The following is a 19307-nucleotide window of genomic DNA, read 5'->3' on the forward strand; positions in this document are numbered from 1 at the left end:
ACATCTCTGTTGGGCATTTTATTTTATTAATGATTGATAGGGGAGGGCTCACCCACTTTGAGCAGCACCATCTCTGGAAATGGGGGAATTTTAGAATGTATAAAACTCAACCTGAGTAACCAAGGGGAACAAGCTAGTAAATAGCTCAAGCTAGTAAATAGGACTCTGCCCAAGTGCCTACCCAATTCCCCTTCATGATGGACTGTAAGCTATAAGGTGAAACAACCCAGTCCTCCCGCATTGCTTTTGGTCATGGTGTTTTGTCACATTAGTTAAAAACCAAACCAGAATCAAAAAAGCATTAAAGAATGATTCTCTGTAGCAGAGCATGGAGGCTGGGGAGGCTAAAGCAGGGATTTCCAGTTCAAGGCCGCCCTGGTCTACACAGGGAGAACCTAGCTTTAATTAAAAAAAACAACAAGTCAACAAATTCAGAAAATGATTAGATTGACATTTTTTAGTACATGGCACGCCAATTGCACAATCATGCAACTATATTCAAATGCTAACAAGGTTTTTTTCAAGATAAATAATTACCTCTTTGTTCTTAGGACTCCTACAAAAGCTATGCTGTATCTAATGCCTGTTTTTTTTTTGTTTGTTTTTTGTTTTTTGTTTTTTGTTTTTTCAGTTAAAATGTGTTACGGTACCAATAACAGTATCATGTGAGCTGCTCTATTTCCTTAACCTTACATTTTATCATCTGATAATAACAGAACCGAGCTCACTTTCTGTGATACTGAGAAACCTAGAAACTGTATCATTTAAATATATTGAACATAGCACTTCCACAGTTTTCTCACTCAACAACTATCAAATTCTGAGGGTGATAGGATCCGTTGTTGAGTCCTTTGAGAATACATGGAAGACTGACAGGCCCTAGAATAGGAAAGGCTGCTCCAGCAGGATTGAACTATGGAGTCTTACCTCAAATGTTTCTGCTTTCATATAAAATAAATGCTATTTCACACTCTTGCCCAGCAGAGCATTTAAAAGCCAGCACTACTTTTTCTTATTTCTGTTTCTTTGTGCTGTTTGTTCATTCTTTTCTGTGTTGAATGATGTTAAATATTTAGTGCTTATCGTAAAATAAATATTTTTACACATAAAGAAAATTTCTATTCCATTTTGCCTTATGTATAGAGTAAAACCCAATTTGTTATAGCTTGCAGCAGGGGAGCAATGAAAAAAAAATCAGCCTTGCAGGAGGGACAGAAAGGTGATCATAAATAACAAAGACAAAGGAAATGGAAAACCTTCACATAGGTGTTGGGTATAGCATAAGCCTAGACCTATGCTATATACATAATACTGATCCTGTCTACTAACTATATGGTCAGTACAATGTATGTTGATGAATAATGAGACTCTTCTTATTAAGTTATTAGAAATGTAGCATACTGTAAAATGTTATTTATTTTTAATTGGGACCAAAGCTGCAACCCATGCCCAGAAGAAAATTTAAATGTGTGTGCGTGTGTGTTTGTGTATGTGTGTGTGTGTGTGTGTGTGTGTGTGTGTTCCCCTAAAGTCATAGTCATAGAATGGATATGATGATTATCATTTTGACTTTCCCCCTATCTTTGAAAACAAGCATGCAACAAGCAAAAATAAAAAATACCTTGGGCTTCTTATTTTCAGGGCCTGCTGACATGGACAGAGCACAAGGTGAGATCAGCTCCTTGGTTCTTGTTAGAGAGACAGGAAGTGATGGAGTTGAAACGCGTGAGCTGCGGTTGGATGCTGTACTGTCAGGCATCCCAGTTCTTGAAGGACACGTAGCACTCCCACAACTCGGGTGCAGTGCGGAAGGACTACGCTGAAGAGCCTGGGTGAGTGAACTCTCAGGAGGGAGAATGGAATACCCCAAATGGGGATGAGAAGCAGAGCCAGCCCTGGAGACTGGAGGAGTCGGAAGAGCTGAAGGGTTTGGCCGCTGGTCTGAGTGTCGCTGGGAGCATGTTCTTTTGGATCTGTCTATCAGGTCTGAGAGGGCTGGGGAAGGGTGGAAACATTTCCCTGAAGAGGAAAGGGCCGTGCTCTCATTAATAGGTGGTATAAAAGATAAAGTAGAAGGGCGTGTACAAATATTCCTGTTCTTTTCTGGAGCTCTGAGGTCACCATCCTTTCTGCCCTTGGAAGAAGAAAGAGGGGACAAGCCTGGTGTGACAGAAGGGACATCCGCAAGACTGAATAGATCAGTCTGTGATTGGGGTGGGGTTGTACTGCTCCTCAGTGTGCTTCCTGGTATTTTCTCTGTATCAGTAGCTGCATAACTGCTACTGGCCAGTGCTGGTGGAGAGGGGGGTTGTGCCTGAGAGAGTGGAGTAGTCTTGGAAAAGAAAGAGAGGTGGCAGGGTTGGTGGCTTTCTGCAGAAGCCTGTTCTTGCTCTGTAGACCCAGTTGTCAAGGAGCAACTTGAGAGAGATTTCTTAGGTGTGGATGGAGTTTGCTTTATTTTTTGATCAAGTGTAAGAGTAGAAGAAGCCAGGGAATTGAGGGAGAAGGTTGGACAGGATGCAGGGGATAAAGGCCTTTGGTGAGAAGGGTTTGACTTGAGGATAGCAGTGAGGAGAGAAAGCCGAGAGGGTACTGGGGACTTCAGCCCTGACTTCGAAAGATTTCCACTGGATGATGTTTGGCTACAGACGGTGGACAAAGAGCCATGGGAGGAGGAGGTAAGTGGTTTGGGACTTGGGGACAGTGAGTGCATGACAATGCGGACTGGGATGTAGGAAGCTGAGGGTGACCTCAGAGAAGCACCAGAGGCAGGTGAAGGAGAGGTTCTCACATCTTCCCTGGGATTAAGGGCACTCGAAGTCGACACTTTCTTCTGGGCTTCCGGTGCCAACCCACGTGTGTGATCAGCGACATTTGAGCCACATAAACTAGAACCTGGCAGTTGAGCAGAAGGAGAAAATACTAAGGTCGAAGCGCCCTTCCATGCAGGAAGGGGGGAATCGTGAGCAGTAGTGTGAAAATACGTAGCCGTTTCTTCCTCAGAGGCCCCATGGACATCCAGCCTGCGAATGTGAAACTCTTCTAGCACAGTGGTTCCGCTGACTTTAGCTGGGACAGGTGGCGTTTTCTGATTAGTTGGAGAAACAAAGGAGAAAGCAGGAGGTTTATGAGCAAGCTGCTCAGAGGTAGTGGGAGAAGTTAGCTAGAGGAAAGAAAGATAGATTTAAATAGGACATTACTTATGAAATCATCAAGGTATTCTTTTCAGTGTGCTTATGCAAACAGTTCTTCTACTAGTTTTACATGAAATGCGACATTTTAAGCCTCCACTAATAATGAAGGAGTTGATGCTTACTAATGAGACATGGCTTTGAATTTTAAACAAGGCCTAAACTGTTAATTAAGTATTACGTTCTGTAGCCCATTTATTCCCTGAAACAAATCAATATAAAAGTTGCCTTCATAATTCTACTGCAAAAATAATTAATTCACGATATTTAAAATAGTTGTCCTAATTTGGAATTGTGTGATCTAAAAAGTTTGAGGTTGTCATCATTTTGGAAAATGAAATAGATTTCCTACCATTGAAAAAAAGTTAAACTACAGCTTGATGATGACTAGAATCCTAAAAGTTTATTTATTTCAGTTGCTTAAAACTCTAAGGACTTGGACTATGTATTAATTCATACATATCTGAACCCGAAAAGATGCCTAGAATTCAAAGACTAAAGCTCCTAACACCAACACAAAAAAAGATAAACCGAGAGGGTGAACACCAAATCCAAAATAGAAGGGGCGCTCTAACTTATTTTCCCCAAATGCTTGCCAAATATAACACTATCTTAATGAACACTTAGGCAATGCTGCAGGTTCTTCTGTAAGCAATGGGCTCCCTTCCCCAAGAAAAGTACACAAGGAGCCAGAACACTTTATAATGTATTTGAAACTGCAGTCCCACATCAAAAAAGAGGGAATTTTTTAAAAATATAATTTTACAGGGCTGGGGATTTAGCTCAGTGGTAGAGCGCTTACCTAGGAAGCGCAAGGCCCTGGGTTCGGTCCCCAGCTCCGAAAAAAAGAACCAAAAAAAAAAAAAATATATATATATATATATATATATATATAATTTTACTTAAGAATACTTGAGATAGCCTGTCTAAGGTAGAGATAGCTTGTACGTGTATTCTTGTACCACTCAAGTAGTCCAGAATTTAAGGCAAATGCTAAAATCATGCCAACGTTTTTAAACAGAGACTTTCAAATTATTAATTTGATTTTATCAGACTATAAAATAAAAATATACATGACTAGTGAATTTGAGAAATGAGTCATTCAAAATATTAATGAATACATATAGTAAGCAAATAGCCAGAAAATGTTTATAAAGTTAGTAAACGCTTATTAGGTTATAGAAACATATTTTAGAATTTTGTTTCAGACTCATGTGGATAAAATTTCTAAGACACCCACTGCGATGACCATCCTGACCTGTAGTCTTGAGCCCTAAAACCACTTAAATCTAACAAATTCAAACATTTCATCCTTAGCCTCTTAGCCTCTGTGCAAACATGTCCCAAATATATCTTTTATAAGTTTGAAGAGCAACAAGTAATTGTGCCACATAAATGATATTTGAAATCATTGACAGAGTCCAGACTATCAAAACCTCAGGGGAAAAGAAACAGAAGTGATTCCGTCAACCTGAGAAAGCCCGTCACCCCCGTACAGTTTATCTTGGAAGCAGCAATGCTTAGCTGGTGTTTATGGAACCAATTCCCGTAGCTGGGAGGATATTTAACTGCAAACATCACAGAGTGGGCAACCCAGGCTTCTGTTATAAAAGATGACAACATTGTATTTGGAATTTGGTGCACGCACACACCGCGTGCTAGTGTGTGTGTGCGTATTTTAACCATGAAATATTTTCTCTACTCTTCCCCATGACTGATTTCTCCTCACAAGAAGAATGGGGACATTTCAAATGTCCAAGATATTTCTGCACGCTGTACCCTGTTTAGAAAACCTGTGAGAATTTGCTAGAGATAAATTATAAATTAATACTGACTGCTACCAGAATCCAACTATCTTTCTAATAATGTTGTGTTTTAAGAGCATCACTGTGTGCAAAGAACTATATCTTGATTATTTACCAAATTACCAGGATGTTAAAAAACTCATAATTTTTAGGTGTTAATAAAATAAAAAGGCCTCGTTGAACTTCTTCAAGGTGAGGGCTGCTATTTCCCTAATACCTACTCCACTATATGATATTTTTCCTAATAATAATTCAGAATTTTGTCACGCATTTTAAGGGTTATTTATTTGGAACATTCTAAAACTTATGTCTAAATATTGACTAGTCTATGTTGATCTGCATATTAACTTTATATTTTCTAGTTGGCATATTATTACAGCTTACAATAAATTCACTAGTAATTTCCAAGTGAGCCAAAATGTTATTCTAATTTACACTAATACTATTCTAATTTACACAGCACTAATTAAGTGTAGCATCATAATTTACAGACTTTCCATATACAAGAGATTCATCTTCAATTTTTTTAAAAAATGCACATTCCTGAGTTCATATTATTTTTATTCTTTTTCTTAAAAAAAGACATAAATTAATAATTTCATGGAGAAAGGAGGGTTATTCATCAAATGCTCAGTCAATAACCTGGAATGAGCCCTTCATTTTGCCTCTGTCTGCCTGCATCACCAAAGGAAAACTTCTAAATTGAAATATACAAGGTATTTCTCATCTTTCCCTCTTAATAACTACTCTGTGTTCTCAACCATTTCCTTCTTTCTCCCCCATTGTTTGAACATTTTTTTGCAGTAGTGACTGGGATTATCCCCAGCAAGCTCATTTTCTTGAGCCCTAACCACAGGCTTCCTCCCAACACATTCTCAAGACTCTTCTCGAAAGGCGGTCCTCAAAGCTGGGTTGCCATGTCAGAGCCATTACTGAAAGGAAATGTTTGCAGTACGCTAGTCTCATGAGGTAGATGAACTCAATCACGATATCCTTTACACAACCGTGCTATTAGAGAGCTGCATTGCAAATCACTTTAGCAAATTTAAAGTTAACTGGCTTTACACGTTCACTCTTTCTAACGTGTTAAAGAGATTGGAGAATATCTAAGTCAACGCTGAAGTGACTGCACTGTTTTTCCGAGATATGGACATTGCCAGATGTTGATCCTCCACAACTATAACCTCCTCCAACAGCTTTTGCAGAAAACTCCCCATTGTCCTAACACACTAATCATTATATCATAGAAAGATAGCCTTCTACCTACTGATTGGTCCTTTCCTCTCTAAAACATGTACGTAATGGTATCAGGATGATTCTCAGCCTTTCTTATCTGAATCAATGAAATCATATTCTCTGATATACCTAACTCTACCTTAATTTATGTAACTCAACACTAAAGTGAGTTTTAATAATCTAATCAGTCTTTGCTCAAGACCTCATCAGGGCTGTGAACCAACAGTCTTCCCCTCATTGCATAGCCCTCCCTTGCTATTTGGTCTCATCCCCCAAACTTCTTGCTTATTTTCCATTTTAGGTTTTGACAATATTTTCCTCATTCTTAGCATTTTTGTGAATATTGTTAACATTCTTAATCAGTGCTCTGGGAAATCTTCATTCTTTTTTTTTTTTTTTTGGTTCTTTTTTTCGGAGCTGGGGACCGGAAATCTTCATTCTTAATCTCACTAACTGTCCTTACCTTCCTGGCCATTATCTTCTACCCAAAGCTGCTCTGACAGAAAAACTGTCACCACCTGTCTGACAATAGCCCCGCACTTGATTTACAACCATGCCCTGTAGACAGCACCGCGTGGAAAGGCAAACCCTCTGCATGAGTGCAGAGTGGATCCCTTTTGCAAGCAACATTGCGGGGTGACAGGGCACCATGGCTTGCTTTCCTCTCAGCCGGACTTTATATGCTTTGACTGCGTTTGCTTGTATGTTTGTTTTAGAACTTTGCTTCTCTCCATTTCCTCACTGTAACTGCTCCAGTGTTAATATTCTCCTCCAACCCTAACCCACCGCTTTTTAAAAGCAGAATGATTCTCCATGCATACTCTCAGTCATAGGAATACTGGCTTTCTCTGCAAGTATTTCATTTGTCAGCTGTACCCCATGTTTTGTGTATTCATTCTTTTTATAGGTTAACTAACTCTCTCATCCTAAAAGAAACATAAAGACAGTTTATCTCCTCAAACATTTACAAATTTCAACAAGTTATCACTTGGTGGGTGGTGAAAATGGCAATATCCTGTATTTTACTTAGTGCCTTGTCTCAAACCTAATCTGGACCAGTGGTAAAATAGAAAACCATCTACAGTAGTTCTCAACCTTCCTAATGCTGTGATCCTTTAATGCACCTCTGCTTGTGGCAACCCCCCAAGCATAAAGTTATTTTCATTGCTACTTCATAACTGTAATTTTGCTACTGTTGTGAATTGCAATGTAAATATCTTTAGAGATAAAGGTTTGCCAGAGAGGTCCTAACCCAGGACTTGAGAAGCTCTGTTCTACAGAAGCAATCATTTGGAGAGTTAATGTGCTAGGGCTTGCTTATGCTCCTTTCTGGAGTCTCAGCTAGTACCAGTCTCTGATTATTCATCTCACTCTTCTCTAAGCTCTGGACACAAAGTGTCTGACGTAGTCTTTGCCTCCCCAGACACAGATGAAATCATGTTTGACACCAGCAAGTCAGGAGACCATCCTCTAAAAAAAGCCTATAGCATTTCCTGCTGGAATTTCCAATTCAAACTGACTTTCCCATGAGGAACCCCATTGAACATGACCACTAGTACAGACTGAACCATGGAGAGTAAATAAGCACTGTTCATGAATGATAGGAATTTTGCCAGCATTTGACAGAGCCTATGGACTCCTACTAGCTCAGAAAAAAATTTCCTACATTGCATCTGCTCTTACTTGCCATGGAAGGAGAGAGAGAGAGAGAGAGAGAGAGAGAGAGAGAGAGAGAGAGAGAGAGAGAGAGAGAGAGAATGCTAAACACAGGCAGCAAGAGAACAAACAGCAAGGTGGTGGAGGAAAACCAAACACTTGAGAAAAGCAGTTTGAATGAATAATATTGTTTGTATTTTTTTATATCGACTCTAAGGACAAACATCTGTGTTTGTCCCCCACCACGAGGGCCCACATCCTGGGTTAAGTCTTTCATCACCTGTCACCTCCCACGCAAGGTTGGACCTCTTTTGTAGCTTTCATCCTGCCTGCAGTTGGCATCTTCCAGGTGGAGCCAGGTACATATTGCTTCCTAGTTTTTTTTTAATATAATCTTGTGATATTGCACCCAAGAGGGTCCTTCCAGATGTCAACAGAACCCAACTAGAAGTTAAATACTTCACTTATTTCAAGATCTTCAACATCGAATTCTTCTGGCTGTAAGCTGAGGAGGATTTTAGGCAGCAAACTATCAGCAACAACACTAACTATGACACAGTGGTCCAGGGCTACCTTCCATAGCCTGTCATAGTTCCCACTCAGTCGTGACTGCCCATCAAGAGTTTTAGTGTGATGATGCCTTTTCTGTGTACATTTCCCATGACCATTTGTTTGATCATTTGTGTGATAGTTTTTTGAAGCACTCTCACTAGCTCAGGTATTGTGTTAGAATAAGAACCAGAAGGGAGGGAAAATTTTATCAGCAAACTACTCCAGTGGGATCAGACCTACAAAAGCTCCTGGGACACAATGTGCTAATGTGAATAAGGGGTTCTTTTATAAAAACCGAATGTTAAGATTTATGAAATGCTTACCGGCACTTTTGATTGGGGAACATTCTAAGAAATCATTTCCTGATTTTATCATTGTGCCAACATGATGAGAAGCACAGATAGAACAGAGACCTCCACAGCAGTGCTATAAATTTGATTAGGACCTCAACTGCATGTGCATCTGTCATTGACCAAAGTACTGTATTATATTGCACATTATTGGGTCTGACAAATACATGCAGCAATGTCTGAAATGACTAGAATTTTATGTAACAGCCTCTTGTGTTTTATTTTAGCCAGGCTTTTTGATCGTATTACCCACATCATCTTCCCAGCTCTCATAGCCAAGCTGTAACTGAACAAATGTATAAAGCCTCTTGTTCTTTATGCCCCCTTCCCTCTTACTATGTGCCCCAAACATGGTGCCATCCCAAACTTCTTAAATAGAGAACATCACGTATCAATGACTTATCATAGCAGACAGTTCCATAGTTCCAAGCTTGCTTGCTCACGCTCTCTCTCTCTCTCTCTCTCTCTCTCTCTCTCTCTCTCTCTCATCTCATTTAACCATCCTAAGTTGATATCCTCTCCATGTTTGATCATGAGCCTGACCTTTAACAGCTGAACATTCTTTCCAGATTCAAAGTTGATATTCTCATTTCATTTTATAAATGAAGAAAGGAATCGTGACTTCAAGTGACTTCTCAGAGGACCAGGAAGTAAGGCTCCCATCTCATGCCTGCCTGCCTGTATTTGTCCCTCCTACATCAGACTTCCCTGCCTTCACCCCCCATCCATATTCAGCAGTACGTCTGCCCCATTAGCTTATTCCAACTCTTCTCACTAAGATCATCAATGTCCTAGTTTTTAATTTAATGGGCTTGAATTGACCACTTTATTGATCTTGTTTTGTATTTTAATTACAAATTTCCTTTTTTTGGAAGTCTCTTATCAGTAGATAAGAAAAAATTTTTAGATTTTTCCATGAACGTTTAAGTGTCTCTTCCTACATTTTATTTAAGAAGACTTTTTACTTGATTATTTTTTTTATTTTCTATATATCTTTGCTTTTTATATACACTTTTTGCATAAAGTGCTTTCATTTAAATATTCTACTTCAAAGAACGTACTTGGGATATATAAACCCACAAAATTGATATTAATATTTTTATTATATACTAAGTCAATTAGTCACAAACTGTTTAATAAAAATGAGTTCAACATGAATATTTAAGGACTTTACAAACTTAAGATAAGACATGTACCAAACAATAACAATGAGTGTTGGACTCTGGTCATTACACAATTGTGTGAACTACAGAACTGTACAGGGGGAGACTTGGTATCACTGAGGAAACTCAAACGAATTTCAGGGAGTTAGTACCTGAGCAAGGGCTTCAGAAATAAAAGGAATATGAACTTAATGATATTTGGATTTTTCCTATACCTTAATGAAATTAATACATATGTAAGTATATGCTTACATACAAAGCAAAAAAAACTACCTTGTAATCTTAATTAGAGTGGTCTTGATAAATTCTTTACTAAAGTAATTAACAAGAAATGAGCCTTTATTTCCATTATTTTCAACTAATAAAGAAAAGGAAACCTCAATTGTTTCAGCCAGAAGGTCTTATGGTAATGATCTTTCTTTAACTCTGCCATCAAAAAAAGTCACAAAAACAGAGGAGCACCAACTCAAGAAGTGGCACAGCTAACAAGTTGATGTGGGTTCTAAGAAGACAGAAATCAAGACATCATCAATAGGTGAGGGGCTGCTTGTACTGAGTGGTAGTTCACAAGAGCTGAATAAAAAATAGTGTAAGATGTGACTAGGAAGAGTCCAGGGTACGGAAAGGGCAAAGGCCAGGAGAAGAGTTGAAGTCACTCTTTAAGAATACAGATGTTCGCATATGTACCAGAGCATGGGCCTTGTGGGAGGAGAGGCCTTTGGTCCTGGGAAGGCTCAATGCCCCAGTGTAGGGGAATGTCAGGGCAGGGAGGCAGGAGTGGGTGGGTGAGGGGAGCACCCTCATAGAAGCAGGGGAGGGAGGATGGGATAGGGGGTTTCCAGAGGAGAAAGGGGATAACATTGAAATGTAAATAAATAAAATATCCAATTAAAAAATAGGGTTTTTTTGACTAGCCAGTAACTTACAGGTAGTTCCACATTATGGATTCAATTTTCCTTATATGAAAGACCAGAAATTCACTTCATTGACTACATTTCTAACAAAAATTTGATTAGTATCTAGCAACCAGGGCTTAGGATTTGTTGTCAAACTTTTACAAACTCCCACTACTAGCTACTCTGGTCATTTCTCACTAGTTTATACTTGTGAGTAACAGCTTCCTTACTTGATCTTGTCATGATCTCTGCCGTCACAGGAAATGAAACAGAAAACCAAATGTCAGTTTTCTGACGTTCCCAGATCCAGCAGCTCCCTGTCGCTTGTAACCATAATCTTTAGCGGCTGGTAAACTAAGTTATGTCTGCCTTTTCAGTGTGGAGCTCAGGTAAGTAACTTCATCTATTAGGAAAAACCAATTCCAAAGTATGAGCACATCTTACCCATTGACATCTCCATAAAAGAAAAAATATATGGCTAGTTCAAGGAAATAGATCTATTAACAGAAAAAGAAATAAAACCTCCAAATTTCTTCATCAGAATATTCCATTAGCAGTTATTGTTTTCATACTACATATCCTTATCTAAGTAGGACAAACGACAGTCTTCTCAGACACCAGAAATTTTTTCTTCGCTTGTCTCTCACTTTTCTTGAGGCCAAACAGCAATGTCTGAGGTGATGCAACCTTTTGAAAACACCTTGAGTTATATTTCTGTAGCACTTTGTTCCAGCACCTAGCTAGAATACATTTCAAAAGATAAATATTTTCAGAGCTGGAGAGATGGCCCAGTGGTTAATAGCACTGACTGCTCCTGTAGAGGACCTGAGTTCAATTCTCAGCATCCACACTGCAGCTCACGAGCATCTACAGCACCAGCTCTAGAGGACCAGAAACTCTCTCTAGCTTCCATGGGCAACTGGCTTAGTACACAGACATGCATTCAGACAAACGCCCATACACACAATTTATTTTAAAGCATAAAAGAGAGGGAGGAGAAAGAAATGTCTTAGACTTGTATCTTTCACTACTCAAAGTCAGTGGAGTATACTGGATGCTTGAAGGTAATGAAAATTACAGCATCGCAAACCAAGAAAGGCTGTGAGAACAGACATGAACAACAACAAATGTGAAAGCCCTATTCTACCATCTTGCCAAATCCTAATATCAAAAAGCAACCAATTCGTCAACAAAAAAATGTCTTTCAAACTACTTTATAATGCACATATATATATACATACATATATATACTCATATACATACATATATATACACATATACATATACATATATATATATTCTTAATGCTTGGCTAGATAACACCTAAACAGATTGTCCCAGATCCCAGTTACTCTCTACTGATAAGCAGTGAGACCTCTTCATGTACCATCTTCAAAGCCAGGCTCTGTAGCCCTGGCCTTCTAAACACACCTTGCACTGCAGAGGCCCATGGCCTTTTAGTTACGCTCAGTGGCCAGTCAATGTCAGCATTTTCTCATGATTTCCTTCAAGTTCTCTCCCTAGCTCTCTTGCCATCACAGAGTGGGCTTTTCCTATCACACTAATGGCGCTCCACCTTAAAGGAAGCTTCTATCTCACTGATAGATTTCAGAGTGGGATATCCTTCCCCACCTCACTGAAGTCAGTTCTTTGACTGACAGTATTCAAGAACCACAGTAGACAGATGCGTTCTCTAAGACACACATAGGGAAATTAAATTCCTTAGAGGCTCTTATTTCCTGGCCTATCCTTTCATTACTCACTTGTTTGTTTAAAAGTACTGTGTTTACTCCTCGGGTGCAATGAATGCATCTTCTTGGGTATCTTATGTTTGAAGGATGCTTCTTGATGCACCCATCCCTCCACACACACTTTATAATTTCAACGTTCTCCAAGAATCGCTTACAGAGAAATGACAATATTTCTCCAAACCTTCTCCAGCTAATTATGTTACATTTTCTGTCCAGTCGATTAACCATATAAATTTTGGCCTCATCAACTTCCTGATGCTCATTTACACTGTGGTTAGTCATGATCTTGAGACTTGATAGTTTTGATATAATTTTCTTTGAGAGTCATATATCCGTTAAAAAGGAAGATGTTTGCAGACACTCAGAACAAAGGACAATGCGAAGGACACTCAGATGAAACTTACCTGCCCATGTTTTTGCTGAGGGGCTATCCCATGAGGAATTTCAGGATGTGATGAGACCTTGACATCAACCCCTCGTACTTTGGGACGTACCACATCAGAAGCCAGGCTAGAAGAAATAGCCAGAGACTTGGGCCGAGTAGCTATGTTGCCTGTTGCCCCTGGGGGCCCTTGTTCACCTTGTCTACATGTAGCTTCATCTTCCCCATCAGAATCCACAATAAAAACATATTCTGCTTTGAAGAGATCACCTTTCTGCATTCCTTGAGGCTCCTTTGTATTGAATTCCTTTCGTTGTGAATTCTTCCCACTGACCTCTGAGGGATAATCCAGTATCCTCTGGTCCCTCTCCTCTTTGCTCTCACAGCTGAAGGTCATATGATCACTGTACTCAAACTGCAAAAGATGTAGAAAGACAAAAAACTGTTGACACAGGGGTGACGAATGCATCTTTTTGTTAAAATATGCTAAAATGTTTAACCTCCTCATTGGAAGGTTTTTAATACATTAAACGCTAGGCTTAACTGAGAGAACTGGACTGGATGTTCCTTTTACTAGTTAACCTGATTGTACTGCCCTAAGTGCAAAAGCCTTAGAGTTCAGTAACACTTACTGCTTCCCAGTAAATCATGAGGAAGGGAGGGAGGAATGGAACTGGGCAAGAAAGTGGATCAATGAAGATGTTCACAAAACAGCTGCCATGCAGATGGGAAAGGCTTTACTTAATTGTCAAACAACCAACCTATCCTTTACTAATGGTGTTGGGGGAAGAAATCCTATTGAAAGATACCAAAATAAAATAAATTTCTAAAGTTTTGAAAGGAAAGGTAACATTGGCACAAAGTGCACCAATTATCAGAATATAAAGGACCTTAGCTAATTGGAAGGAGCTAATGAATTGGACCTTTTTGTTTTTTAAGATACACGGGCTGGAGAGATGAGTGAATGAGGAAAACAATTGCTTTAGGAGCAAGAAGACTTGATCTCAGATCCCCTGCACCTACAAAAGAAAGAGCCAAATGCCTTACACATGTATATAACCCCAACTTTGTGGCTGAGGGGCTAGCTAAGGAGCCAGTCAACCACTATAGCCAAAATGGTGAGACCCAGCTTCAGTGAGTTCAAGGCTCTGTCTCAAAAGATGTGGTAGAAAAGCAATTGGAGAAGACATCCAGGGTCCACCACTGGCCTCCAGTCATGTCAACATGGACAAGACATACGCACCTGTGTATAAAATGATAAAGAAATTTAAAGTAAAGAGTTCTTTCAAGGACATTGTTTCATTTTGGACTGGAAATTTTCTATTTTTTCATACATTTTTAATGAATGTTCAGAATGTTTACAAGATCTTGATTAATATAGTTTATATCAAGCTATGAAAGATCTTTTTCTAAAATAACAGCCATAGGCAGATGTTACTTGAAAATATCAGTGCCAATTTCTTTGTTTTAATCACTGTTCTGCAATTATCCTTTTTAAAGGTATTTTCTTTTTTTTTTTAAAGTGCATGAAATTTTATTAATATTAGTTTGTTTTTTTTTGTTTTTTTTTTTTTAATTTGTGGAGATGTCCTTTATTTCCAAGCTAATGGTCTGGAAGATCTTTTTTTTTTTTTTTTTATTAACTTGAGTATTTCTTATATACATTTCAAGTGTTATTCCCTTTCCCGGTTTCTGGGCAAAATCCCCCTCCCCCCTCCCCTTCCTTATGGGTGTTCCCCTCCCAACCCTCGCCCCATTGCCGCCCTCCCCCCATAGTCTAGTTCACTGGGGGTTCAGTCTTAGCAGGACCCAGGGCTTCCCCTTCCACTGGTGCTCTTACTAGGATATTCATTGCTACCTATGGGGTCAGAGTCCAGGGTCAGTCCATATATAGTCTTTAGGTAGTGGCTTAGTCCCTGGAAGCTCTGGTTGCTTGACATTGTTGTACTTTTGGGGTCTCGAGCCCCTTCAAGCTCTTCCAGTTCTTTCTCTGATTCCTTCAACGGGGGACCTATTCTCAGCTCAGTGGTTTGCTGCTGGCATTCGCCTCTGTATTTGCTGTATTCTGGCTGTGTCTCTCAGGAGCGATCTACATCCGGCTCCTGTCGGCCTGCACTTCTTTGCTTCATCCATCTTGTCCAATTGGGTGGCTGCATATGTATGGGCCACCTGTGGGGCAGGCTCTGAATGGGTGTTCCTTCAGTCTCTGTTTTAATCTTTGCCTCTCCCTTCCCAGCCAAGGGTATTCTTTTTCCTCATTTAAAGAAGGAGTGAAGCATTCACATTTTGATCATCCGTCTTGAGTTTCGTTTGTTCTAGGGATCTAGGGTAATTCAAGCATTTGGGCTAATAGCCACTTATCAATGAGTGCATACCATGTATGTCTTTCTGTGATTGGGTTAGCTCACTCAGGATGATATTTTCCAGTTCCAACCATTTGCCTACGAATTTCATAGACTCGTTGTTTTTGATAGCTGAGTAATATTCCATTGTGTAGATGTACCACATTTTCTGTATCCATTCCTCTGTTGAAGGGCATCTCGGTTCTTTCCATTTTCTGGCTATTATAAATAAGGCTGCGATGAACATAGTGGAGCACGTGTCTCTTTTATATGTTGAGGCATCTTTTGGGTATATGCCCAAGAGAGGTATAGCTGGATCCTCAGGCAGTTCAATGTCCAATTTTCTGAGGAACCTCCAGACTGATTTCCAGAATGGTTTTACCAGTCTGCAATCCCACCAACAATGGAGGAGTGTTCCTCTTTCTCCACATCCTCGCCAGCATCTGCTGTCACCTGAGTTTTTGATCTTAGCCATTCTCACTGGTGTGAGGTGAAATCTCAGGGTTGTTTTGATTTGCATTTCCCTTATGACTAAAGATGTTGAACATTTCTTTAGGTGTTTCTCAGCCATTCGGCATTCCTCAGCTGTGAATTCTTTGTTTAGCTCTGAACCCCATTTTTTAATAGGGTTATTTGTTTCCCTGCGGTCTAACTTCTTGAGTTCTTTGTATATTTTGGATATAAGGCCTCTATCTGTTGTAGGATTGGTAAAGATCTTTTCCCAATCTGTTGGTTGCCGTTTTGTCCTAACCACCGTGTCCTTTGCCTTACAGAAGCTTTGCAGTTTTATGAGATCCCATTTGTCGATTCTTGATCTTAGAGCATAAGCCATTGGTGTTTTGTTCAGGAAATTTTTTCCAGTGCCCATGTGTTCCAGATGCTTCCCTAGTTTTTCTTCTATTAGTTTGAGTGTGTCTGGTTTGATGTGGAGGTCCTTGATCCACTTGGACTTAAGCTTTGTACAGGGTGATAAGCATGGATCGATCTGCATTCTTCTACATGTTGACCTCCAGTTGAACCAGCACCATTTGCTGAAAATGCTATCTTTTTTCCATTGGATGGTTTTGGCTCCTTTGTCAAAAATCAAGTGACCATAGGTGTGTGGGTTCATTTCTGGGTCTTCAATTCTATTCCATTGGTCTATCTGTCTGTCTCTGTACCAATACCATGCAGTTTTTATCACTATTGCTCTGTAATACTGCTTGAGTTCAGGGATAGTGATTCCCCCTGAAGTCCTTTTATTGTTGAGGATAGCTTTAGCTATCCTGGGTTTTTTGTTATTCCAGATGAATTTGCAAATTGTTCTGTCTAACTCTTTGAAGAATTGGATTGGTATTTTGATGGGGATTGCATTGAATCTGTAGATTGCTTTTGGTAAAATGGCCATTTTTACTATATTAATCCTGCCAGTCCATGAGCATGGGAGATCTTTCCATCTTCTGAGGTCTTCTTCAATTTCTTTCCTCAGTGTCTTGAAGTTCTTATTGTACAGATCTTTTACTTGCTTGGTTAAAGTCACACCGAGGTACTTTATATTATTTGGGTCTATTATGAAGGGTGTCGTTTCCCTAATTTCTTTCTCGGCTTGTTTCTCTTTTGTATAGAGGAAGGCAACTGATTTATTTGAGTTAATTTTATACCCAGCCACTTTGCTGAAGTTGTTTATCAGCTTTAGTAGTTCTCTGGTGGAACTTTTGGGATCACTTAAATATACTATCATGTCATCTGCAAATAGTGATATTTTGACTTCTTCTTTTCCGATCTGTATCCCCTTGATCTCCTTTTGTTGTCTGATTGCTCTGGCTAGAACTTCAAGAACTATATTGAATAAGTAGGGAGAGAGTGGGCAGCCTTGTCTAGTCCCTGATTTTAGTGGGATTGCTTCGAGTTTCTCTCCATTTAGTTTAATGTTAGCAACTGGTTTGCTGTATATGGCTTTTACTATGTTTAGGTATGGGCCTTGAATTCCTATTCTTTCCAGGACTTTTATCATGAAGGGGTGTTGAATTTTGTCAAATGCTTTCTCACCATCTAATGAAATGATCATGTGGTTTTGTTCTTTCAGTTTGTTTATATGATGGATCACGTTGATGGTTTTCCGTATATTAAACCATCCCTGCATGCCTGGGATGAAGCCTACTTGATCATGGTGGATGATTGTTTTGATGTGCTCTTGAATTCGGTTTGCCAGAATTTTATTGAGTATTTTTGCGTCGATATTCATAAGGGAAATTGGTCTGAAGTTCTCTTTCTTTGTTGTGTCTTTGTGTGGTTTAGGTATAAGAGTAATTGTGGCTTCGTAGAAGGAATTCGGTAGTGCTCCATCTGTTTCAATTTTGTGGAATAGTTTGGATAATATTGGTATGAGGTCTTCTATGAAGGTTTGATAGAATTCTGCACTAAACCCGTCTGGACCTGGGCTCTTTTTGGTTGGAAGACCTTTAATGACTGCTTCTATTTCCTTAGGAGTTATGGGGTTGTTTAACTGGTTTATCTGTTCCTGATTTAACTTCGATACCTGGTATCTGTCTAGGAAATTGTCCATTTCCTGAAGATTTTCAAATTTTGTTGAATATATGTTTTTATAGTAAGATCTGATGATTTTTTGAATTTCCTCTGAATCTGCAGTTATGTCTCCCTTTTCATTTCTAATTTTGTTAATTTGGACGCACTCTCTGTGTCCTCTCGTTAGTCTGGCTAAGGGTTTATCTATCTTGTTGATTTTCTCAAAGAACCAACTTTTGGTTCTGTTGATTCTTTCTATGGTCCTTTTTGTTTCTACTTGGTTGATTTCAGCTCTGAGTTTGATTATTTCCTGCCTTCTACTCCTCCTGGGTGTATTTGCTTCTTTTTGTTCTAGAGCTTTTAGGTGTGCTGTCAAGCTGCTGACATATGCTCTTTCCTGTTTCTTTCTGCAGGCACTCAGCGCTATGAGTTTTCCTCTTAGCACAGCTTTCATTGTGTCCCATAAGTTTGGGTATGTTGTATCTTCATTTTCATTAAATTCTAAAAAGTTTTTAATTTCTTTCTTTATTTCTTCCTTGACCAGGTTATCATTGAGTAGAGCATTGTTCAATTTCCACGTATATGTGGGCATTCTTCCCTTATTGTTATTGAAGACCAGTTTTAGGCCGTGGTGGTCCGATAGCATGCAAGGGATTATCTCTATCTTTCTGTACCTGTTGAGGCCCGTTTTTTGACCAATTATATGGTCAATTTTGGAGAAAGTACCATGAGGAGCTGAGAAGAAGGTATATCCTTTTGCTTTAGGATAGAATGTTCTATAAATATCCGTTAAGTCCATTTGGCTCATGACTTCTCTTAGTCTGTCGACATCACTGTTTAATTTCTGTTTCCATGATCTGTCCATTGATGAGAGTGGGGTGTTGAAGTCTCCCACTATTATTGTGTGACGTGCAATGTGTGCTTTGAGCTTTAGTAAGGTTTCTTTTACGTATGTAGGTGCCCTTGTATTTGGGGCATAGATATTTAGGATTGAGAGTTCATCTTGGTGGATTTTTCCTTTGATGAATATGAAGTGTCCTTCCTTATCTTTTTTGATGACTTTTAGTTGGAAATTGATTTTATTTGATATTAGAATGGCTACTCCAGCTTGCTTCTTCTGACCATTTGCTTGGAAAGTTGTTTTCCAGCCTTTCACTCTGAGGTAGTGTCTGTCTTTGTCTCTGAGGTGTGTTTCCTGTAGGCAGCAGAATGCAGGGTCCTCATTGCGTATCCAGTTTGTTAATCTATGTCTTTTTATTGGGGAGTTGAGGCCATTGATATTGAGAGATATTAAGGAATAGTGATTATTGCTTCCCTTTATATTCATATTTGGATGTGAGGTTATGTTTGTGTGCTTTCATTCTCTTTGTTTTGTTGCCAAGACGATTAGTTTCTTGCTTCTTCTAGGGTATAGCTTGCCTCCTTATGTTGGGCTTTACCATTTATTATCCTTTGTAGTGCTGGATTTGTAGAAAGAT

At 39.3% G+C, this 19307-nt stretch overlaps 1 protein-coding gene across 22 annotated transcripts in view; it reads right to left on the reverse strand.

Annotated features, from left to right (window-relative positions):
- Mlip (muscular LMNA-interacting protein) overlaps positions 1 to 19307 on the reverse strand; it is a 269627-nt gene that overhangs the window by 124599 nt on the left and 125721 nt on the right. For 9 of the 22 annotated variants that reach the window (XM_039082521.2, XM_039082522.2, XM_039082524.2 and 6 more), the window contains 2 exons: positions 13005 to 13397; positions 1622 to 3088 (listed from right to left, as the gene is read on the reverse strand). In XM_039082521.2, coding sequence (XP_038938449.1) covers positions 1622 to 3088; positions 13005 to 13397 — 1860 coding nt within the window. Of the gene's footprint in view, positions 1 to 1621; positions 3164 to 13004; positions 13398 to 19307 lie in introns of all 22 variants that reach the window. The other 13 variants (XM_039082515.2, XM_039082514.2, XM_063266132.1 and 10 more) reach the window with 2 other exon arrangements.

This window comes from Rattus norvegicus, chromosome 8, assembly GCF_036323735.1.
Source record: "Rattus norvegicus strain BN/NHsdMcwi chromosome 8, GRCr8, whole genome shotgun sequence".
NCBI classification, from domain to species: domain Eukaryota; kingdom Metazoa; phylum Chordata; class Mammalia; order Rodentia; family Muridae; genus Rattus; species Rattus norvegicus.